The sequence below is a fragment of the Euprymna scolopes genome, chromosome 15 (assembly GCF_053919585.1).
Source record: "Euprymna scolopes isolate OS-2025 chromosome 15, ASM5391958v1, whole genome shotgun sequence".
NCBI lineage: Eukaryota > Metazoa > Mollusca > Cephalopoda > Sepiida > Sepiolidae > Euprymna > Euprymna scolopes.
In genome coordinates this window covers 107,635,393-107,660,790 of record NC_136496.1, presented here as the reverse complement: position 1 = coordinate 107,660,790, position 25,398 = coordinate 107,635,393, and the positions used below count along the sequence as shown (strand labels likewise).

The 25,398-nt window shown below is 35.6% G+C and overlaps 1 protein-coding gene across 7 annotated transcripts in view; it reads right to left on the bottom strand.

Annotated features, from left to right (window-relative positions):
• LOC145294057 (regulator of G-protein signaling 7-like) overlaps positions 1-25,398 on the bottom strand; it is a 728,168-nt gene that overhangs the window by 362,933 nt on the left and 339,837 nt on the right. For all 7 annotated transcript variants that reach the window (XM_080141049.1, XM_080141054.1, XM_080141050.1 and 4 more), the window contains exons 5-6: positions 17,252-17,303; positions 11,393-11,534 (exon numbers count right to left, since the gene is read on the bottom strand). In XM_080141049.1, the coding sequence (XP_079997175.1) occupies positions 11,393-11,534; positions 17,252-17,303 (194 nt within the window). The remainder of the gene's footprint in view (positions 1-11,392; positions 11,535-17,251; positions 17,304-25,398) is intronic.

Sequence of the window (25,398 nt, the reverse complement as noted above, 5' to 3'; positions counted from 1 at the left end):
AAAACAAAGTCCAATACGTATGGTTGTAAATATTCAGTGATATCCAAAAGTTCACAATAGGTGGGACAAAAAAAAAAAGGGTTCTGTAAGACATTCTTGGAATCTCTTTTAAAAATATCCGGGGTTAAAGGAGAAATGAAAACTCTGTGTAGAAAAATTCTATTGTGAAATGCGTCAGTAAAATCCAATCGATGGACATAATAGTTCTTGTTTAGAGAGGTATATAAAGCCTTTTTTTTTTAAATATATGGTTCAAATGGAAAAGAGTTAAAAAGTAGAGAATAAGATTCCAAGCAGGACAGTTGACAAAATAACCTTCCATGGCTAATGTCAATCTTTACGTTTGTAACGAACATGCAGTATTTTTTTTATTCTATAGTGTTTTACAAGTGCATTGTTATATAGCGGAAGAAGTTATCCTATATCATTAAACAACTCTTCAAAGACGAATAGATAGTCCTAAAAACTACAAAATTCATAATATGAAGTTAAAAGAGAAAAAAAAAACTTGGAGGAGAAAACAAAGCAACAACTTGAAACATTTACTTGAGGCAATAATCATAGAAACCCACACTTAACATAGTAGACTTCTAAAGCAAACGTGGAGAATATCTTATGCCGCCATATTGGATTTAATATGAAAATCTGATTCATATTTTCCAGATTTCCTATTTAGAGTCGAAAAAAAAAATCCAAGTAAAAGTCTTAGATGATGTTATTTCTCAAATATTTATAAAATTATCAGCTGAAAGATTTTTTAGATTCATAAGCAGTTAGAAAAAAATTTAAACAAGTCAAGCAAATTAGTTGTTACAATCTTGAATCTGTACAGAAATATGAATAGAAGATTTCTTTTACTATGCCTGGGCAGAAGTCCTAAGCAATTGCAATTGCACGTTCAGTGTCGTCTGTAGTGAGTGTAACTTTTATAACTGAATTTAACTAAGTACTTTATCCACTACGCTACTGATGCTTGCAGACAATTCGAGTAGTTTTGTTTCTCGATGTAAAATATTATTACCCCCTTCCTCTGTTTATATTACATAATAACATTGTTAAAAGTTAAATTAGTTATTATCGATCTATCTATCTATTTATCTATCTATTAAGTGATATCGTTCAAATAGTTTATATAAAGCTGAACGTCTGTGTGTGTGTGTGTGTGTGTGTGTGTGTGTGGTCACGAATAGGCTCCTATATGGTTGACTATTTAAAAGAAAACTGATTACGTATATTGATAGAAGATGTATCGAGGATCAGGAATGGGTATGTTTGATCTGGCAGAACGGAGGTTCATAAAAATTGTGGGGTCTGCGTTGACGCCGTGCCCCCAAAGTATGGAAATAAAAAATGAAAAAAAAAAAACGTTTACAAGGGTTTTTGATATAGATGTACATAAGAATACTTTGATAAGTATACTTCAACTTCAATAGGGACGGCATAATAAAATTGTGGGGTCTGCGTTTGCGCCTGTACTCCACGGAAGTATGGCACAAACTTATCCAACGACTTTTCATATCTATTTGCGTAAGTATACTTTGGTAATTATATTTCAGTTTGAAGAAATATGGTATAATAAAATTATTGGGTGTTCGTTCTCGCCTGACCTCCACAGAATGTAAATATGTCACAAAGTTTAACAAGGTTTTTTAAAAGGTGTGAGGGTCTTAACTTTAATCTTAATTCACGTTAGCTTTTATTTATTTTTTGAGTTGAATCATATTGTGTCGAATAAATTCACCTCATAAATTTACGTTCTTATTAAAGTGAAAGCCAAAACAAAAAGTCGGAACTTTAGACAATTCTCGACACAAATTTTGCATAACTCTGTTTTTTCCTTCTCCACTTGCACGTGGCATTATTTCGAAAATAGATAAATAATAAAAAATAAGAACGTTACTTGTTATCGTGTCAAAAGAAGGAAAAAATCATGCTCATGTGATTACGTGTCTTTTAAAAACATTTACATAACCTTTTTATTTTTATTTATATATCTGTTTAAGCTTTTTTGTCAGTGTACTAGAAGGAATTCAGTTGATTACAACCCTTTCAGCGTTTTCTTTACATTACAATAGTACAACCCTGAATCCGACGGCGCAATACTACCCCGTTCAATACTGCAAAACTGAAACGAAGCTGCTCTGCTTAAAAAGGACTCTATTTTCTTCTTATTCATATTCATATCGATTCGTTGCTTTAAAAAACTAAAGTAATTACGTGTTTACTTTTTTAATATCCCATTTTGCTGTTTCGGATTATTTTACTAAAGTAAGTAAAGCGTCATTATTTTTCAAAACTGTTTTTGTTTCTTTGTTTTTCAATATTTCGTTGATATTATTTAGTAAGAGTGTTTAGCAGAAAAGCCAACAAACGACTACCCAAAAAAATAAATATACAAGAAATAAATGTTACCATAGTCAATAAAATTTCAGTTCATGTTTTTTTTTGTTTTGAAATAGTTTTTAATGCTCTTTAATTGAAATAATTTCAGCGAACCGAAATTAACACGAAATTTGAGGCGATAACTACTTAAATGAATTTTTATATAAACTACACATGCCATAATCGAATATTCCTCAAGCACAAAATAACGGAAAACATTAAAATATGTTTATAAATATTCCTTACGTTGACGGAACTCTCTTAAATTGTTAACAGAATGCTCAGGTGCCCCTCCTTCAAATTGAAAACGGGGCTCCCCATTTCAAAGTCGCTGCGATTTTGATTTTTTTTAAAACCGGTTCGTGAATTAAAAAAAAATTTTTTACAAACTACTTAAAAATACAAACCAATTAACTTTTCTACCATAAAAGTAACTTTTATTGACTATGGTAACATTTATGTCTTGTATATTTATATTATTATATATATAACATTTTCTCTTTGTAAGGAAACATCATTTTGTTGGTCACTCTTGGCTACGAATGGAAACAAAGTTGATATAAAAATATATTTTCGCGAAAATTATCTTTACTTTCATCATATTTTGCTTAGGGTAAAATTTTTGAGTATTAAACCTATTTTTTTTTTACAACCCCCTCCTTTTCATAACCTGTCATATTTTCATTAATCACAAACCATTTTCTGTAGGCTGTTTTTGAACCCAATCAACGACGGGTACTTCTGCTAGTATATATATATATATATATATATATATATATATATATATATATATATATATATATATATATTATATATATGCAATCTTGAAGATCATAGAAACTATTTTTCTTTAGAAAATCGCCCATATTTTTAAATAGTCAAGCTACACTGACGAGAGGTAGTACAGCGAAACACGTGTTCGTAGAATACTGTTTTATAAGTAAAACATGAATGAATAAATAATATTTGTTTATTTGCTTACATCCAAATATACGTGTTTGAGGTAGGTAAAATAATAGAGGAATAAAAGGCGAATCAAATGAGGTATAGGTTGTTTAAAAAGTTACATTAAATGTATCATAAATTTGCAGCTTTTGAAAAAATTACAAGTGCGCACTTTCTTTTTGCCGAGACTGTACATATATATATATATATATATGCACACACATATAAATACATACACACACACACATATATATATATATACACGCACACATAGATATATATACACATATATATATTGATGCTTGATGCGAGTAACCCGCTACCCACGCACTTTGCATGCTACTATAAAATGCAGTTCTTGTATTTTTCTGGATGAATAATTCTGTTGTAACTTCATTTTTCCGTTGCACTTAGTTTTGCATTTTGTCTGACAAGCTTTTACTCGGGTTGATGCAAAACCGCAGTTTCCACTATGTCTAATCAAATTTGACGAATGCACACGTGAAAAATGCAGTTTCTTGGTCTTCATTTTGTAGCTGCAAACAGTCTCTTTTATGGCACCGATCTAATTTGGTTTTTGGCTCTTTAGAAAAATATCTTTTTGTCCCTTTCTTCCTTCTCTTTCACGAGTTTCTGATTTTATTTCGCTTGCAGTTTTACTTTATTTCAATTCTGTTTCAAATATTGCATCCTTTTGTTTTACCACAGCAACTACTAAATCTGACTTTTACAACTTTCTTGGCTCTTTTCTGACAATTATACTTTTGTTATTCCCATAATGAGAATTTTTTGACGTCAAATTTATCATCTCTCTCTCTCTCTCTCTCTCTCTCTCTCTCTCTCTCTCTCTCTCTCTCTCTCTCTCCACACACACACACACACACACACACACACACACACACACACACACACACACACACACACACATATATATAAATCTCCGAAACAGCTACATGGTTAACAGCTGATGATCTCCGTTTTCTATTTACAAAATTTTAGTTAAGGTTTTCTCTTTTCATCCTTATGTAGTTAAATCCTGTTTTAAAATTGAAGACTTTTTCGAAATCGACTTATGCAAGTGCTAAGTCTATTTCTATTTAACAATTTTAGTTAAGGTTTTTTTTTTTTCATCCATATATAAATGAATTCTCTTTGGTCATTATAAACATTTTAGAAATCGGATTATGTAGGTGCGTAGTCTTCGATAGGTTAAAATTAATATTTGTTTCCTTCCGGGAATCTAAACCGCATTCTTTATTTTTATTTTCGCATTTTTTTTTATTCAAAGCTTTTATTAGACTATATATATATATATATATATATATATATATATATATATATATATATATATATATATATATATATATATATATACACACTAGACTACCTATGACTCGTTAGGTTAGTGTATGTTATAGCTAGCTATAGAATAGCGAGTATACAGAATGAATGTATAAAAGTGCAAGTCAGTACACAGAATTAATGTATAAACGCACAAAAATTGAATGCATGTGCGCGCATAAACAAACATGGCGACCAGTAAAAAAATACAGAATATATCTTTTTGCATCGGGCTTCTCGCATCGGTTAGATTCTGCAAAAAGTTTTCGCAAACTTCATAGATCATAATATCTTGGATTCGCAAACGGCCATCGTCTCTATCTTTTTTTGGGTCGAGTTCAACAAAATTCCCACTATGCCGTCGTCTCGGTGTTTGTTTGTTTTTTTACGTATAATGCAAAACTGTTCGAAAAAGCAGCAAAGCATTTCTTGGCCTTCGCGTGGGATTGATGCTTCACTTAAGTCAATTGGTCATTGGTCGATGTAGGAGAAACCCTTCATACTGAGACAAAAATAAATAAAATGACAGAAAGCAGGAAGCTAATCTGTCCCTTGACCAGTTTAAAAGATGCGTGGCGACTCCTGTGTTTCTTAAGTTAATTACCAACTCATTGAATTCACTATCCTCTTTGGCCTAATGATTAACGAGGAAGAATAATTACCCGATGTTTTCGAGTTCAATCCCCCTTCTCTCTCTCTCTAACTTTTTAAAAATATTTTTTTATTTCATCCTTTTGCCAATATCCTCCACCTAGGCAAAAGTTAATTTCCAACTCCCTTTTCACATTATTTTCCTCCTTCGCGGTCCGGGTTCGAGCCTGCATGTCTACTACCACTTTTTTTTTTTGCTCAACACACACCTCCAGGTAACGCCGAGCACCCAGACTAGTTGTATAATAAGGTCCTAACATCATTGCCCGTAGATTAAATGAAAAATCTTTTATATAAAAAGGGTGTAATTGTACAGAACCACCGTAGTTTATACATATATATATATATATATATATATATATATATATATATATATATATATATATATATAAAGCTGAACGTCTCTGTGTGTGTCTGGTCACGAATAGGCTCCTATATGGTTGACTATTATAGAAAATTGATCACATATAATGATAGAAGATGTATCGAGACACAGGAATTGGTATGTTTGATCTGGCATAATGACGATTCATTAAAATTGTGGGGTCTGCGTACGTGCCTGGTCCACAAAGTAGAGAAATAAAAAATTAAAAAATTAAAAAAAAAAACGTTTACAAGTGTTTTTGATATAGATGTACATAAGAATACTTTGATAAGTATGTTTTAACTTAAATAGGGATGGTATAATAAAATTGTGGGGGTCTGCGTTCGCGCCTGGCCGCCATAGACTGGAAATAGGCACAAACTTTAATAAATACTTTTCATATCTATCTGCGTTAGTATACTTTGGTAATTAGGTTTCAGTTTGAAGAAATATGGTATAATAAAATTATAGGGTGTTCGTTCGCTCCTGACCTCCATAGAATGGAAATATGTCACAAAGTTTAACAAGGTTTTTTAATATAGATCCACAGAATATTGTGATAAGTGTTTCAGTGTGAACAGGTATTATATACTAAATTATTGGGTTTATCTATTTTATTTTTACTTTAATCATATTTTGCTTTGGTTTTGCTACCCCTAAATTTGAAGCTATCTCTTTACAACCCTTACATTACATTCGTTTTTTATAAAATATATTCGGGTGTGGTTTACGCTCTGAAAGAAAATGGGGTATATACTTTGTGAATGTGAGTAGTAGAGAATCTGGAGGGAGATGTGATGAAGAGAGAGTAGGGGTGGGAAGGTATAAGGAAGAGGGGGGAGTACGATCCCGTGTGATCAAGCAGCTCACAGCAGGAAGATATTGGTATTATTTTAATTTGGCAGTTGTTTATTGGCCTAAGTTTTCGCTTTGATCTGAAGTATTATTATACCCTCATCGCTATTACTTCACTATCTTAGGTTTTATGGTTGTTTTTTCTTGTCTGGTGGCGACTTTATTATCAATCTATTTTATTTATAAGCTCTATTTTTATTATTTATTTATTTTATTCTTCTATTTTTATACGTTCATTTGTTTCTCGTTTTTAAATTATTTATTTATTTGTTTATTTATAAAATATATGTCCATATGGTCAAATTAACAGTCAATAAACGAATATATAGTTATTTATATGATTTGAATAAAAGTGGTATACTGTGTTCAAATAATTGCACTGATAGTGATTTTCATATCTATGTATAAACTTAATTTCGATGGTTGTCATTTTTTTCATTTGGGTTGTTTATCTTTTCCCCAATACAAGAATATAAATATATTTTATAAGTTTATATGTTTCGTTATAGAGATAGGTTTTCCAGACCATATACATGCAAACAGGTACACGATGTCTGTTTATATTGGAGAAGTATTCTATTCCCAAAGTGCTCTAGTTAGAGTACTTAGTTATCGTTTAGGATCAATTATGTGGTTGGTTTCCTTATGTAACGTTGCTTTACGATAATACTTTTGTGTAGGCATATATCAGCATTCTAATTACAAACGTGCTAGACCCATAGATTATTTTAGTTAATCGTTTTCGGGTGTTGAATTATTAAGTGTGGAAAGTGCCCTCACTTTCATCCAGTTAGTGACATATTGTGTTTCTGTTCATTTAGTTTGGTATTAAACGGTAGCGTTTGAGATGGTGTTGAGGGTGAATAAGAGGATGCCTCCTTCCTTATTTTCGCTAAGTTATTTATACTAGCCTAGTCTTTCCGGTGAGTATAGTTATTAATTAGAGGTGTGTCGGTTTTTTAGTCAGTATAGTTATTAATTTGTAGTGTATAGGAACTACTTTATATACTTTCAACTCTTTCCTTGGTTCATTTATTAATTAAGATAATTGGATGTGAAGGGTTATGAATTGTAGGGTTACAACTACGGGGATCGCCATTCGTTTTATACATTTATTTAAGACGTAGCCACCAAAGTGTTTGCAGCTTATAGCAGATTCTACTTCTACATTTAATAATTTTTCACGGTCCTTTAGTCTAATAATTTCATAAAATAAAATACGCATCAAGTGCACTTGAAAGCCAAATACAACGTAATATTAGGAAAATAAACTTGTTTTAAATTTATCACAAATATATTTCAGAGGTATACTCCATCTTCAGTATGTTGTTTCTTTTTATTTTTTTTCCTTTTCTTCTTCCTTGCCATGTTGTAAATTTGGAGAAAGAAGTCTGTTTGTAAAGAGCCGCGCGTTATTACTAGCGGTTGTATTTTTAAATGTTTGAACTGTGCGTATGCAACGCTAGAATATCGTCAAAGAATGAGAATGCATATGGAAACGTTGTTTTAATTTAAATAAAATAAAATACGCATCTAGTGCGCTTGATGCGTCTTTTATTTTATTCAAATTAAAACAACGTTTCTATATGAACTCTCATTCTTTGACGTAATAATTTCATGTTTTTCCACAAAACATAAATAACAGGTTGAAGTTAATGAACTACATGTTTTAGCCTTGCTATTTTTCATTCTACTAAAGGTATTTGTAGTACTTACCAACACAAGAAACGCCCTCGTGTTTGTGCCTTGTATAGGCATGCGCGACAACAAGACTTAGGTTTTTATAAGCGGAAGTCTCGAGGTTGTCAGGAATCTACAGGCGCATGCGCAAAAGAAGGGATTGAGATAGTGGTATAAAGGCAGGTCGAGTGAGAAGGTTGTTGTTGTTGTTGTTGTTGTCATTGGACGTTACAGTGACGCGTTCGTTAGCAGGTAATTAAGAGGCAGTTTATCTTTGTGTGTCAAGTCGCGCACCTCGGTGAAGGTCATATAAATCGTTCACCTCGGTGAAGGTGAAGGTCATAGTATTTTGTTTGCTTCAATATGCTTTATTATTCATTGACATTATATATATATATGTGTGTGCGTGCGTGTGTGTGTGTGTGTGTGTATATATATATATATATATATATATATATATATAGTTTGCTTGAAGCATTGTTTGCGTGTGATATTTTGTTGAAAAATATTAAAAGAAATGCAAGAAATGGTATTGAGACAAAAAAGTGATTTCCGATTTATTTATTTAAAAAAAATATTTTTCAATAGAAAAAAATTAGTCAAAACGTCTACACACTCATCTAATGTGTGCGTGAATGTTCCATAATATATTTCGAGTAAAAACTTTTTTGTCAAATGATAGATGTTTTAAAATCTGTGTGGATGAGTAATATTGTTTTATAGTTATACTGCAATAAATACCGCTCGCAGTGAATGGAATAAATTTTAAACTATTTTATTTAGCAATTTATTTTAAAAAAATAAATAAAATTTTAGTTATCAAGGAGAAAATCTACTTCATAGAACTCACTATGTCTGTCTTTCTGTCTCCATATTTTCAAACTCTATCTCTTCCGAAACTAAAAGTTGCAGAGCGGCGCTAGGACGTTCAAATGATTGGATTTTTTATGGACCCTTTTTTTATGGGTCTTTAGCCGGTTAAAATAGTTTTTAAGGGGTCAAAAAGGGGTTAAAATTGAAAAAATCGTTATACATTTTGAACATTCATCTTAGTTTATTTTTAATCAGTTCATATGCGTGTCACATTGGTACAGTGGTAACGTCACCAGCTTTGAATGCTACAGTTTCGATTCTAGATGATAGCACTCAAATACGTTTTTTTTTAACTTTTGAAATCACAACTCTATAAAATTAGATACGGAATCTGGACAGATTAAAATATCATATTTAAGCGTATTTTACGACCGCCCCCCCCCCGCGCTAGTAATATATATATATATATATATATATATATATATATATATATATATAGTAGTAGTAATTCTTCTAATGCACTCACCTCCAAAAGACAAAGTCTGCTCTGTTTGCTGTCAACACACAGGGGCTGGGAGTGGAAGAAGAGAAGGAGGAAGAAGAAGCGGTAGATGTGGTTGGTTTTATTGGAAAAAGGGTGAGATTAACCGCGAGAATTCCCGAGATTTGAGAGGAATAAAAGACCGAACTCGGATGGATAGGCGACTTTTGCTCAAGCAGAGAAAACGGTGAGAGGAGAGAAAAGTCTCTTCCTAAAGAAATTCCGGCTCGAAGTGAGGAAGAAAGCGAGTCTGAGTTATTAGCTATTAGTAATGGGACGCGTCCCATATTTTTTCTGATTTCGGTACAATTACCGATTCCATAGTAAATTCCGAATTTTGATACAATTATCGATTCCGATTCTTTATAAAGTCTTACTTTGAAATATACTAATTTTAAACAAATAAATATTGTTTATTCTTCAAACATATCTAATACATATTCATTTTGAAATTTAATCAATGCTTCTATCACGGAACCTGCAACCTTAACTGAATATTACGTAGCCAACGCTCTTCCAGCATTTCAAAAAAAAAAAAAAAAAAAAAAAAAAAACATTGCCAAGGAACAACATGTGGACTTTCTTTTAATAACTGATTTTATTTTCTAACTCAACACCCTAGCAAGAAAAAAAAGAAGAAAGTGTACAAAATTCTGAAGATGAAGTCTTACTTCGAAATATATTAATTTTAAACAAATAAATATTGCTAATCCTTCATAATATTGCGTTGTGATTTGGCTTTCAAACGTATCTAATACGTACTTATTTGTTTTACTTTTTTTTTACTTTTGAAATCACAACTCTATAATAATACAGATTAAAATATCATATTTAAGCGTATTTTACGACTGGGTAAAGCCGGGCGCCCCCTCTAGTCTTATTGCATTCTTACTCACTTATTCATCTATTTTTATCACCTATGTGCATTTCGACAGAGGGCCCAACACTCAATGCTATACAACAGCACACTATCATAGACCTTTCACCTGATAATAATAACTGTGAGACTAAATACTAAGTGCGTTATTTAAGTCATTAGTTATTTTTTTTTAATTATTATAGGAGGATGAATATACACGGAAATACTAAGTTTGTATTCTATTAATATTACGATTATTATATTTTTTATTTTAATTGCATATATGTATATACAGATAGATAACGAGAGAGTGAGGTTTATATAGAGAGAAACATAGACATATATCTATCCCCTCTCTCTTCCTTTTCTTTGTATGTATTTCTTTATTTAACCCTCCCTCTACTTCTCTTTCATACTCTATATACCAATATTTTCATGTAAATTTTTCACACTCAAACTCCTCTTTCATTTTATATACAGGGGCGCTCCTAAAGTAATGCTTCCTATTTTTTTATTCAGCTTGAATGGATCAAAAGAGATTGCAAATTGAATTGTTATGATGATTGAACTTATGCATTCATGTCATGAAAATGTTATATCTCTTGCAGATATTTCTGATGTGGGACAAAGAAAGCACTTCTTGTCATGGACGTGTATCAGAAGCAGAGATGTGTCATTGAATTCCTGGTAAAAGTTCATCGGGAATGGTGGTGACTATGTAGAAAATAAATTCTGGAGTACAAAAGGTCGCTTGTTTTAATGGTACCGCTCTCGTCTTCGTAGCTTTTCAACTTTTTTAGTTAAAAAAAATAGGAGGCTTTACTTTTGAAACTACCCTGGTTATATTTCTGGATAAGTACTTTTCTTACTCTTATCTCCTCTCACCCTCTCTCTCCCTCACACATTTTATGTCTCCCCCTCTTCTTACTCCATCTTGTTTCATCTGTTGATCCAAACTTACTTTGCTTGTGCTTCTGCTTGCATAAATATAAATTCCCATTTCCTGGAGAACATCTTTTGAAGCCTGGCCAAATTCTCGGCCTCGTAATCCGCAAGTTCCAAACGCTGCTTGTTCTGCATGGTTCTTTTGCATAAATATACAGCTACAAAATAAAGAACATTGAAAGTAAATAAATAAATATGCAGTTAAAAAGTAAAAATAGATAAAAATAAATTAATACACAGTTACAAAATAAAAACAAAAATAAATGGACATACAGTTGCAACATAAAAAATAAATAAAAATAAATAAATATACAGCCACAAAAATAAAAATAAATAAATATGCAGCTAAACAATAAAATAAATAGATATACAGTTACAAAATAAAAATAAATAGATATACAGTTACAAAATAAAATAAATAAAAATAAATAGATATACAGTTACAAAATAAAAATAAATAGATATACAGTTACAAAATAAAAATAAATAAAATAAATAGATATACAGTTACAAAATAAAAAAATAAATAGATATACAGTTACAAAATAAAAATAAATAAAATAAATAGATATACAGTTACAAAATAAAATAAATAAAAATAAATAGATATACAGTTACAAAATAAAAATAAATAAAAATAAATAGATATACAGTTACAAAATAAAATAAATAAAAATAAATAGATATACAGTTACAAAATAAAAATAAATAAAAATAAATAGATATACAGTTACAAAATAAAAATAAAAATAAATATACAGCCACATAATAAAAAATAACATAAAATAAATATGCAGCTAAACAGTAAAATAAATAAATATACAGTTACAAAATAAAAATAAATAAAAATAAATAGATATACAGCTACATAAATAAAAATCAATAAAAATAAATCCATATACAGCGATAAAAATAAAAATGAAAAACAAATAAAAAATTTAATAATAAATAGATAAAATTTAAAACTTCAGGATACACAGCTTCAAATAAAATGAAATTTCATATCTTTCTTATAAATCAATAATTATAAATCAATCAATTTCATAATTTCATACGACATAATCACGTTAACACACTATCCCTGCTGGATCACCGAAGTTAAGCAACATTGAACCTGGTTAGTATTAAATGGGTGACTATTTGGACCTTCTGGGTGCTGTACGTGTTCTCTGCTTATCTCGGCATTATTTCCAGTCATCATGGACTTCTCCTTGCTACTGGATCCAAACAGTGGCGATTCAGGAGAGGTGTGGTTAGGGATTGCGCAACCCTTGCCTCACAATTACATGTGCAGCTGCCCCTACAGAGGGTGTTCTTTGTCTTTTGAGACTAAACGGAGGCATTGCATCGAATCAATTGCAGAAAATCCATGTAAAAAAGACAAGATATTGCGTCTTTGTACCGTCTGTCTGTTTGTCCAAGGGGGGTTTGAATATGGTAGCTATCATCACGACCTTCTCTTATCCAGAAAATGCTGCTTTTCTATTTTTGTGTTTTTAGACGAAAATGATGACGGTAAATCTTCTGCAACTGTCCGTAGAGACTGTGACTAGGTGTTGTTGTGAAATACTCTTCTTAAGATAGATTTACATTCCTGTCGATGATGTTTAATGCCAGAACCAGGTCTGCTCACACCCTTCGCTTCTCAGGTGAGAACAGATTTAATCATTGAAGCTGTTTTTTTTTTTTTTGCAGGTAAGCATGGAGAATCCGCTCACCATCCCGGTTGCTATTTGTTAAACATACTCCAGATATGTGATAGTTTTTTTAAGGTATTTATTGCTTGGATGGCACAGTCAAGAAAGAGTTGTACCAGGGTAATGCACGGCGATGGGGAATAAAACCTGGGATCAGGTAAAAAACTCGCCTTTGACCGCCATCTTGAATTGTATGCATAAAATAAAACAAAAAAAACATAAAAACAGTAAAATCAACAAAAGTGACTATTTGGGCGGCGGGAGGAGGGGGGGGTCTTGATTTCTCCCACATTTAAAACCGGTGGCGATTAAGTTAGCTCGTTTAAATTTTGACAAGGGTTGCACTGAGTGCATAATACCACAGACGTGTGAAACAGAATCCTTCCCAAGGTTGAATGAAAGATGGTGGTGTAAATTTGAAGTAGAAGCAACAGGTCAAACGGTAGACAAAACAGGAGTTGAAACGATGACGAATGACGTGACGTTTTTCAAGTTGAGAGAAAACTAAGATTTTCAAATCAGTTAAACGGATAACCGATTCAAATTTGATTTCAATGTAAATACATTTTCAATTTTAACTGACCATAACTAAAATGAAAGTAAATCTAAATTCTTAAGTTGGGAAATTTTAATTGATGCTAAAAATCAAATGTAAGGCATGCTGATGATGATTGCCATTGTTGTCGGTAAGCAAATTAAACTTCTACATATAGCTCACAAAGATCGTGCCTCAGAATTTTATGGTCTGCATGAAATCCTCCTCATTGGTTGCAGCTATTTGTTAACGTGAAAGTTTGCAGAGCCTTTTTTGCTGTTAGATGTGCGGTTTTGTCCCAGAAAACAAAGTATTGCATAGAAGCAACATTGTCGCTCTTACTTCTATGAAGCCGTGCGAATGAGACACCAGCAATGATGTAGAAAATTGATAATCATATCAAATGTTACCAATATCTTTGTCCGTGTTCGTCACTCATTTTAGTAGATTAGAAAGTTAAGTCAAGAAGTAATTAATCAGCTAAGATAACATTGGTCTCTCTCTCTCTTTCTCTCTCTCTCTCTCTCTCTCTCTCTCCTAAGTCCATTCTCTAAAAAAAACCTTGAAGAAAACACCTAAGAACTTCTCCTTGTGTATTAGTTCTGCATAAAAAGAAGCTCATTTTATAGCAACTACTAAACGAAACAGCGACTGAAAAGAAGAGGAAAGCACATAAAGACGAGCATGTATAAGTATCCCCCTCCCCATGTATAAACACTTTTATTTTCTTATTGACAATGTTATATTATTACATAAGAAGGTCAAAGAACACGGCATGCAAAGTATAGTATTGCTTGAAAACGTGATGAGCAAGGAATAGATCAGTTGTTAACTTCAGAGGTGAGATCAGATGACATAAACAAAAGTTGTTTAACTTCGGCACTGTGGACATCAAATGCAGAAATGGTCCTTTCTCTTCTCCTTTGTTACAGCTGGGTTTGTGCATCTCCAACTAGTCTCTCACTCTTAGACAGGGTAATAACCCGACGAGTCTCTGCCCTATCTCAGCTATGTTACATCTCTGTGTCTGCTTTACACGTAATCTAATGGAATGTGCTCTGATGAACTCATAACACTCATGCCCCTTCAATTTACATACTTCGGACTAACTCAACAAGCAACAAAATCTCACCCCTTCAATGATGAAATTCCTAAATGCTGGAAAGCCTTCTACTTTAACAGTTTCTCCTCTCGGACTGCTAAACTTTGGAATTCCTTTCTCGTTTCCTGCTTCTCCGAATGCACTAACCTGCAGAAGTATCAATGTATTGTAAACAAACATGTCGCTGCTCCCCAAAGTCTCGTTTTATACAGTATCCAAAACAGTAGCTCGTTTAAAAATCTTATAGGTGGCCGAGACTGTTTTAAATGTGGAATAAAAACATTTGCTATAATCCAAGAAAAACTGCCTCGTTTATTTCTTTCCTGTTAGGCCAAGAGGAACATCTGGGTTCGTGCATCTCCAACTAGTCTCTCACTCTTAGACTGGGTAATATCTCTCGAGATAAACAAAATTGAATTGAATTAATTCCACTTTGTTGACGGACTGTGGCAATCAGATTACTTCGGTTGTTCCATTTCTTTTTTTAAAACATGTAGTCACAATTTTGGGGGTTACTTATTTCAACATTTTCATCAACTGACATGAAGATCGCCTGTAAAATCCTCTGCTACGTGTGATCCATGCAAATTTACTTTCCCTGTCTAACAATTTTATGAACATTAAATCGGTCGAACGATCATCATCAGCGCCCCTTTAAGGTGCAACCATTCTTCATCATGACAAAGGCAGTGGGAATGTGGTAGTGTTGAAGCTACCCGGGTAACATGGCTCTGGTGACAATCCAGGAAGAGTCAACATCAGGCTACATCGTCTTCTTTTTGTCTCTGCATGTGCAGCCATGCCAGTTAAAACTGCAAATCCGTAGAATGAACATAACAAATTTGTTTCTGTGCATATTTTTTTGCATGTTCAAAGCCAAACATACCCTGATTTTGTAGGCAATTGCTGGTTCTTTATATTCTGCATATTAGGGTTTAAATTTTCAACCTTGTATGTACAATGAATAGCTCCGTTCAGCAAGGAGGATTTCACACGAATCAGAGAATCCTGAGGCATAATTTTTGTAAGCTCAGTGCAAGAGTAAGATTCAAGCAGCGGCAGCAGCAGCAATAACAACAACAACAACAGCAGCAACAATGACAAAGTCAAAAACATCACAGGATATTAAACGGTCATATGTCCCTTCCACCTCTGGCTATCACACATTCCTAAACATACTACTATCAGACCATGTATGGAGTACTGTTTTCAATCATTGTCCCATCTAAGGGTTCTTGATAGGGTGCAAAAGTGTATCTGTAATTTGATTGCCCCCCACCCCAACCTTTCTTCTTCTCTGGTCTCTCTGTCTTTCACACACAGGCTGTTGCTAGTCTCAACCATTTCTTGTCGTTTGGTCGTTTCTGCCTCTACATGTGGCAAACAAAGATATGTCAGTTGCTGAACCACAAATTAATGAAGTGAGAGCGACAATGTTGCTTCTATGCAATTCCTTTATATTTTCTAGGCTAAAACTTCACATATAACAGTGAAAAAGGACTGCAAGCTTGCAAGTTTACAAATAGCTGTAACCAAACTATGAGGACTTCATGCAGACCAGAAAATTTTGTCTTTTTGTGTACCCAATACAGACAGGTAGAACAAAAAATTGAGATGCACGTAGGCTTTCTAACTAGTCATCACCTTGGTCTTGATAACTATTACTACTAGCATAACTTAAAATACAACTAGCAACAATATGCTATCAAAGCTTTTTAGATTAAGAATTATTATTATTACTAAGAGGAATCATGAAAACTTCCAAAAAAATTATTTTGAAAATAAAACCATTTCTCTTCTTCCGCATCGATGACTCAGACGAATTAATACTTCTGTTACATGTTATCAACACAACGAGAATAACTGAAAACTTCTGTTGAAGAGATAGATGATGACTGGAAATCTGTTGAGGTTCGAAAGCATTCCTCCCATGTAACGTAACATTTGTGCTGTAAATTTACTGAAGTCGACTATTAATTCCAGTTCTAAACACATCATCAAACAATGGTGGATGTCTACGACATTACACCTTATTTGGTTAAAACAAACCCACCTTTTCATTAATTTACCCCAAAATATTGACCTACTACTTCATAAAGAGATCTCTATTCAAATTCATAGGAAACTATTACGCTGACTATTTCATTATTTGTTTTCCAGACACACTACAGCATTGGCTTGTTTTGTGCTTCATATTCAATATATTAAATCTATGTTTTACATATTTCATATCATTCAATATATTAAATCTGTATGGCTTACACATTTCATCTACTGTATTTATTGTTTGTCATAGACAAACTATTAATAACTGAAGTATATTTATTCTCCTCCCCCCTAATTGCCTCTTATCTGTTTTTTGAGTTTCCGATACATATTTATATTACTAACAAATACATGGTGAATTTTAGCCATCCATATGCGTGTTGAAAATTAATTTAGTTTCTCTAATAACGCGTTGGTAAACTTGAGTACAAAATACATAATTCTAACTGAACAAAAGGAACTATACGCTATGAGTGGATAACGCGATCTGCTTACCATAATCAGTATTTTCGGGTTCTCCACTTCGAGAGGGCCAAAAACATGGAGTCTGCAAAACAGAAGAAAAAAAAATGCTTCAGTAAATAACATTACATAGTGAGATAGTGTAGTCATAATACATTGCGAGGCATCAATTATACACACGAATGGTGAAGGGTATCACCATTTTCCAAAAACGATAAAAACAAACAATGTAGGTTTTAAAAATCAAAGCCTTTTTGCCCACAACCTGTATACATGAATTATATGAAAACTTTTAAGAATGAAAACCTCAGGTGATAAAGAAAACGTTACTCTCTTATAACGGAAGATGTGTATAAGCTGTGTATCCCTTCCACTGCCGACGATTAGAGGTCAAGGATTATGTTGTGGTGTGGCCACCCTATGGATAATAATAAACTCTTCCACTTATTATAAAGACCAGGAGAATATATATACACACACACACACACACACACATATTGTGGAACGATGAAATTGTCGCCACAGAAAAGACGAGATAATTCCATTTCCGTTTGATAAAAACCGATTTTCTTTTTTGTTGCAGACCATCTACTAGTTGGCCAGTTGTGTACCAATCCCAAGAACAATAGGAGCCTTCGATCATGTCTGAAAGTGAGACAATGTTCAACAAGCAAGATCGGAGATGCACCACTCATGCTCTCTACCGATCCAAGACCATTGGCAGCACCCTAAAAATGCAAATCTGGACGGTTCAACACTTGAGGGCACAGCTCAACGAAGTTTCCGGGCACAGTTATGGTCTTTAGTGTGGTTTGAAGTGAGGGTCACGTCATGCCACCTCATATCTTCAAAATCGACTTGAAAGTCAACACCAAAGTGTACCTGGATGTGCTGAAGAGTGTGGTGATCCCCTAGTGAGATAAGGTGGTCGCTAGCAAACCCTGGGTTTGGCAGCAGAACTCGGCACTGGCCCACAAGTCTAAAGAGACCCAGGCTTTGTTTCAGAAGTAGTGCTCGGACTTTTTACCCTTCTCTCACTGGCAACCATCTTCCCCTCGACCTGAATCCGCTGGACTACTTCGCTTGGTCATATATCGAGAACTTCACCAACATGACCTCCCACAACACCAAAGTCAGTCTGATCGCTGCCGAGTATTTGCAGAGCTCCTACCGGCACTTGTGGAAAACGCATGCTCCCAGTTCCAGGCCCATATCGAGGCGGTGATTGAGGCTGAAAGAGGATTATATTAAATATATGTCAGCTCTACTACATAATCAAGTTACCTGAATTGATTTTTTTCAATAAAAGCTTTAAAATAAAGCTGTAGTGTCGTTTTCTTTAGGGCGACAATTTTATCGTTCCATACTGTATAAGCAAACATTGTTCGAAACAAGAGAAAACTTCTGCTTACTTATATCTTTTAATTTTTTAGATTTTTTCTTAAGATCGTTTTTGTGTCAAATTCAAAAAAATAAATATAAGTTCCATATGTGTCACGAATTGTTTGGACTATTTATTTCTCTCTGGGACGTGTTTCATTGACAATATATCACCATTTTAGAATATTTGATTTTTTTGGTCTATTTTCTATAAATGTATATATATTAAAAACAAAACTGCTGCTATTTCAGGACAGCTAGCCTCACTAACTACTATGATGCGGGCTGTCTACTTTAAAGGAAGCCAAACAAACTGCTCGCTGATATAGCTATCCTCAAAGTCATTAAAAACCTCATACAAGAGGTGAGATGAGTGAGCAAGTCAGAGCCGCAGCCACACATGCAGTGACACCAGACTCTCTTCTCATCTCCACGTTGCCTTTGTTGCCACAAAGTTGAATAAGTGGAGACACAGAGATGTAAAATGCCCAGTTTATTTTCGAACCAAGGAAACTAAGGCCTAGGAAGTCACTCTTCATGGGATATAAAGAACAACTGTGTCTATTTTATTACTGACTCCAGATCCTAAGCACGTTATTTCGTCGATACAAGAGCAGTTTTGCAGGATTTGATCACTAAAACTCCTTACCAAGAATCTGCTAGTATCGTCCATTACATTGCAAGCAGTAAATCACTCTTCTATTCCCATGCATGGCCAAATTTCTATTTTTCGTTCTATAGACTTGGAATTATTTATGTGTTTTTTTTTATCATACCTTACCCCATTCTAGACATGGACTCTCTGCACCACTTCAACCTGATAGTGGATATGCACAGACGACAGCTGATAGATACTAATACAGAACTTTTCTGTCCTGGGTTTGACATCAAACGTCTCATGTATCAGCTCAGTATTTTTCATTGCTGCTGACGACGACCCACATCAAACCTTATTACACTCGTATCTGGAGTTAACAAACTTGAATTTTGTTTTGAGCAAACCAACTCACACAACAAAGCATCACATTGAGATCACAGATGTTTCTATGTTCTCACGTCCTCACCGTCTCCAACCAGATAAACTAAAGGCAGTGAAGGTAGAGTTTAACGATATGCTGCAGCTGGGAATTATATGCTCCTCATCTAGTTCATGGGCTTCCCTTTGCATACGCTCCCAAAGCATAGATTGATGCTCGACTGGAGACTATCGACGACTTAATACCATGACCGTACATGATCGTTTCCCAATCCCACAAATCCAATAGCTTGCTTGGTTGTAAGATCTTTTCCAAAATAGATTTGGTTAAGGCTTACCATCAGATTTCAGTGAATCTGGCTGACATACCCAGAACAACGGTAACAACTCCATTTGGAGTGATGAATTTTTAATTAAGCCCTTTGCTTTGTGAAACACAGCTAATACGTTCCAACATTTCATGGAAAAATAGTGCGTGAATTGAACTTCATTTATAACTATGTAGACGACATTCTCGTGGCAAGTGCCTCATTTGAGGAACATGTAACTCACCTCTGTCTATTGTCTGAACAATTTCAGGTGAGGATTAACTTGGTGCTTTGTCACCAGTTTTCTTGGGCCACATTATCAACTCTGAAGGTATATCCCCCTTATCTGAAAAGATGAAGGCTCTACGAGAACTTCAACCACCCACTTCATTTCATCAACTAAGTCCCTTCTTCGGTCTGTTAAACTACTACAGACGCTTTATCCCATGCTCTGTGAATCTTCTGTCTCCTTTTTCTGACCTGTTACGTAACAGGAAAAAGAAAAATGGGTAGATTTCGCTGAATGGTGTTCAGCTTAAAACGTTTAACAAAATGAAGGAGAAACTAGCAACAACCTCATTACTCATACAGCCTGTACCTGATGTCCAGTTTTCACTGGTCGTTGATGCATCAGCTGTAGGTGTAGTGTTGCAACAACAGAACAAATAACAACTACAAACTCGTGCATATTTTTCAAGACAGCTGAAACCAGCAGAACAACATTACAGCACATTTGGCTGTGAACTTCTGGCTATGAAACTCACAGTGAAACACTTTCAGCAAGGGACGTAAATTTGTGATCTACACGGAGCATCATCATTTGCACTGCATTCTAAGCTGGATAAATATTCTCCTAACGAAACTTGTCACTTGGGTTTTGTTTTGCAGTTTACTAACGATATCCGACATATCTCTGATGAACAGTATGCTGTGGCAGACGCTTTGTCCTGCCTTCCTATTAATTTTCTGTCCTCACTTTCGGATATTAACTTACATCAGATGGCCTTAAACAAGCCACATCTGGAGCTTCGGATCTGTCGTCACCTGAATTTGCAACTTGTAAATTCACATACTTGCTAAGCTCATTTCAGACATGCAGATCATTTGCGATACCTCAACAGATTCATTTCAACCTTCTGTTCCAATGACTCATCATAGGATTGCCTTTGACACACTACATAATTTCGTATACCACTGACTCAAAGCTACAGTTTAGCTAATTGCAGCTAAATCTTTCTGGCCAAATATGAAGCGTAATATAACTGCCTGGACACATTCCTGTGCATCTTGCCAGAAGTCAAAGGTGCACAAGCATATCCGTGCACCTCTTAGAACATTTAGCACACCAGACACTCAGCCTAGCCATATTCGTATTGATTTGGACAATAGCCGGTCAGTCAGGGATTTACTTATTTCTTTACCTGCTTAGACTGTTTCACATGGTGACCTGAAGCCATTCCCCTGAATGACATTTCAGCTGAATCCATAGCCTAAGCCTTTATATCAGGCTGGATATAACATTACAGAGTTCCCACAATCATTACCACTGACCGTGGTGTACAGTTTGAATCTCACCTAATCCAGGAACTTTTCATGATTTTAAGGATCAAATATATTCACACAACAAGCTATCACCCACCTTCTAACGGGATGATAGAACGTTTTCACTGCCAACTGAAAGCAGTATTACACGTGTATTCTGATCAACAGTGATGGAGGGAATATGTACCTGTTGTCCTTCTTAGCTGTCGCTATCAAAGAAAACTTGGGGTATTCTCATCCAAATCAACCGATTTAGCTCAATATGTATATAGACTGCGTTCCTACTGATGTAACTTCGGGAACAGACCATAGGACATTATCTTGTGGATAAACGTGTTTAATAGAAAGGACACCGCCAAAGCCCCTCTAACTTGACCTTATACTGGTACGTATCATGTGCTTTCATGAACTTACAAACTTTTCATCCTAGACATTAGTAGTAAAAAAGAGACTGTTTCTATTGTCAGAGTAAAAAAGCTTTTCTTTACACGAAAACACAAAAAGCACACATTGCATCAATAAACACCTGAAGTGAACATTCCAGCAAAAGTTCTTGTTGAACCATATTTATGATTATAATGCTATTGTCCCAATGATTACCACAATACATTAACCTTTATCCTCGAGTGGCCGCTGGGCTTTAATAAGTGGTGACACCTTTGTTAAAAAAAAGATAATTTGTCACTACCACGCATAGTGATTGGCGAGTACATTGGCCAAGAAATTATGTAAGGCTCTCTTTATATATATATATATATATCTTTTGTACAATTTCTGTTTTGTTTGTTTCAAAAAATAAAATACTTTTTACAAAAAGGCATCTTTTGCCCCCGCCCCACAAAATATAAGAATTTTTCCCGAATTTTTTCACTGAAAAATAACATTTCTTCTTAACCAGCAAAACGCACAAAATTTCATTGAAAATTAAAAACGTTTTTCATAAAATAAAAAGAAACAAAAACAAAAAATTGTCTGTAAACTGAATTGACATGTTTATTCGCTATTTCTGTTTTTTACAACTGCTATTTTTACTGCCGGCTTTCTTCCTAAGCAGGCGGTGATGTACCTATTTACTATGCCTCCCCACGGGACAGAGTTAGACACCAGGGTCGTTTTTTAACGTGGAGAAAAGGTACAAAAATAAAAATTGTCTCAATCGTGAAGGATTTCTCCTCCACTGAAAGAGAACAAGAAAATGAAGTGCAGCATCTGAAGAACAGATAGTATTTATTTGCTCCCCCACCGAGCAAATTAGGCACAAGGCCGATTTTTAATGTGAGGAGTGAAGGGGAAATGGGGACCAACTCCCCGGGGAGTAGGGGAGCTGAATAGTGACAATTGGTATGAAGGGTTGCCCCTACATTGACCAAGGTCTTATATGTGGGGTTGCCCCCACATATGGTCTTTGCTTGCAGTATCTGTCGGAACAGATGGTATTTATTTGCTCCCTCACCGAGCAAATTAGGCACAAGGCTAATTTTTAATGTGAGGAGTGAAGGGAGGGGGAAGGGAAAAAGGGGACCAGCTCCCGAGAGGTGGGAAATGGGAGCTGGTTAAAGGTCAGGCATGTGGGGTTGCCCCCACATCTGGTCTTTGCTAGTCATAGCTAGTCATAGCTAGCCATAGCTTGCAGCATCTGTCGGAACAGATGGTATTTATTTGCTCCCCCACCGAGCAAATTAGGCACAAGGCCAATTTTTAATGTGAGGAGTGAAGGGAGGGGGAAGGGAAAGGGGGGACCAGCTCCCGAGAGGTGGGAAATGGGAGCTGGTTAAAGGTCAGACATGTGGGGTTGCCCCCACATCTGGTCTTTGCTAGTCATAGCTAGTCATAGCTAGTCATAGCTTGCAGTATCTGCCGGAACAGATGGTATTTATTTGCTCCCCCACCGAGCAAATTAGGCACAAGGCCGATTTTTAATGTGCGGAGTGAAGGGAGGGGGAAGGGAAAAAGGGGACCAGCTCCCGAGAGGTGGGAAATGGGAGCTGGTTAAAGGTCAGGCATGTGGGGTTGCCCCCACATCTGGTCCTTGCTAGTCATAGCTAGTCATAGCTAGTCATAGCCTGCAGCATCTGCCGGAACAGATGGTGTTTATTTGCTCCCCCACCGAGCAAATTAGGCACAAGGCCAATTTTTAATGTGAGGAGTGAAGGGAGGGGGAAGGGAAAAAGGGGACCAGCTCCCGAGAGGTGGGAAATGGGAGCTGGTTAATGGTCAGGCATGTGGGGTTGCCCCCACATCTGGTCTTTGCTAGTCATAGCTAGTCATAGCTTGCAGTATCTGCCGGAACAGATGGTATTTATTTGCTCCCCCACTGAGCAAATTAGGCACAAGGCCGTTTTTAATGTGAGGTAAAAACCAGCTCCCCTAAAAGTAGGCAAAAAGGGGACACTCTGGTTACCAAAAATAATAATTGTCCCAGTATAGAGGGTTTCCCCTCCATTGACTGGTACAAATTATCTTAAGTGCAGTATCTGCCGGAACAGATGGTATTTATTTGCTCCCCCACCGAGCAAATTAGGCACAAGGCCAATTTTTAATGTGAGGAGTGAAGGGAGGGGGAAGGGAAAAAGGGGACCAGCTCCCGAGAGGTGGGAAATGGGAGCTGGTTAAAGGTCAGGCATGTGGGGTTGCCCCCACATCTGGTCTTTGCTTGCAGTATCTGCCGGAACAGATACTACACTTTGATCTTGCCCAGTAGCATCTGCCGGAACAGATGGTATTTATTTGCTCCCCCACTGAGCAAATTAGGCACAAAGCCGTTTTTAATGTGAGGTAAAAACCAGCTCCCCTAAAAGTAGGCAAAAAGGGGGCACTCTGGTTACCAAAAATAATAATTGTCCCAGTATAGAAGGTTTCCCCTCCATTGACTGGTACAAATTATCTTAAGTGCAGCATCTGCCGGAACAGATGGTATTTATTTGCTCCCCCACCGAGCAAATTAGGCACAAGGCCGATTTTTAATGTGAGGAGTGAAGGGGAAATGGGGACCAACTCCCCGGGGAGTAGGGGAGCTGGATAGTGACAATTGGTATGAAGGGTTGCCCCTACATTGTCCAAGGTCTTATATGTGGGGTTGCCCCCACATATGGTCTTTGCTTGCAGTATCTGCCGGAACAGATGGTATTTATTTTCTCCCCCACTGAGCAAATTAGGCACAAGGCCGTTTTTAATGTGAGGTAAAAACCAGCTCCCCTAAAAGTAGGCAAAAAGGGGGCACTCTGGTTACCAAAAATAATAATTGTCCCAGTATAGAGGGTTTCCCCTCCATTGACTGGTACAAATTATCTTAAGTGTAGTATCTGCCGGAACAGATGGTATTTATTTTCTCCCCCACTGAGCAAATTAGGCACAAGGCCGTTTTTAATGTGAGGTAAAAACCAGCTCCCCTAAAAGTAGGCAAAAAGGGGGCACTCTGGTTACCAAAAATAATAATTGTCCCAGTATAGAGGGTTTCCCCTCCATTGACTGGTACAAACCATCTCAAGTGCAGCATCTGCCGGAACAGATGGTGTTTATTTGCTCCCCCACCGAGCAAATTAGGCACAAGGCCGATTTTTAATGTGAGGAGTGAAGGGAGGGGGAAGGGAAAAAGGGGACCAGCTCCCGAGAGGTGGGAAATGGGAGCTGGTTAATGGTCAGGCATGTGGAGTTGCCCCCACATCTGGTCTTTGCTAGTCATAGCTAGTCATAGCTTGCAGTATCTGCCGGAACAGATGGTGTTTATTTGCTCCCCCACCGAGCAAATTAGGCACAAGGCCGTTTTTAATGTGAGGTAAAAACCAGCTCCCCTAAAAGGGGTCACTCTGGTTACCAAAAATAATAATTGTCCCAGTATAGAGGGTTTCCCCTCCATTGACTGGTACAAATTATCTTAAGTGCAGTATCTGCCGGAACAGATACTACACTTTGATCTTTGACAGCAGTCAAAAATAAAGATCTATTTTCTCTTGTGAATCAATACCACCCCGCTG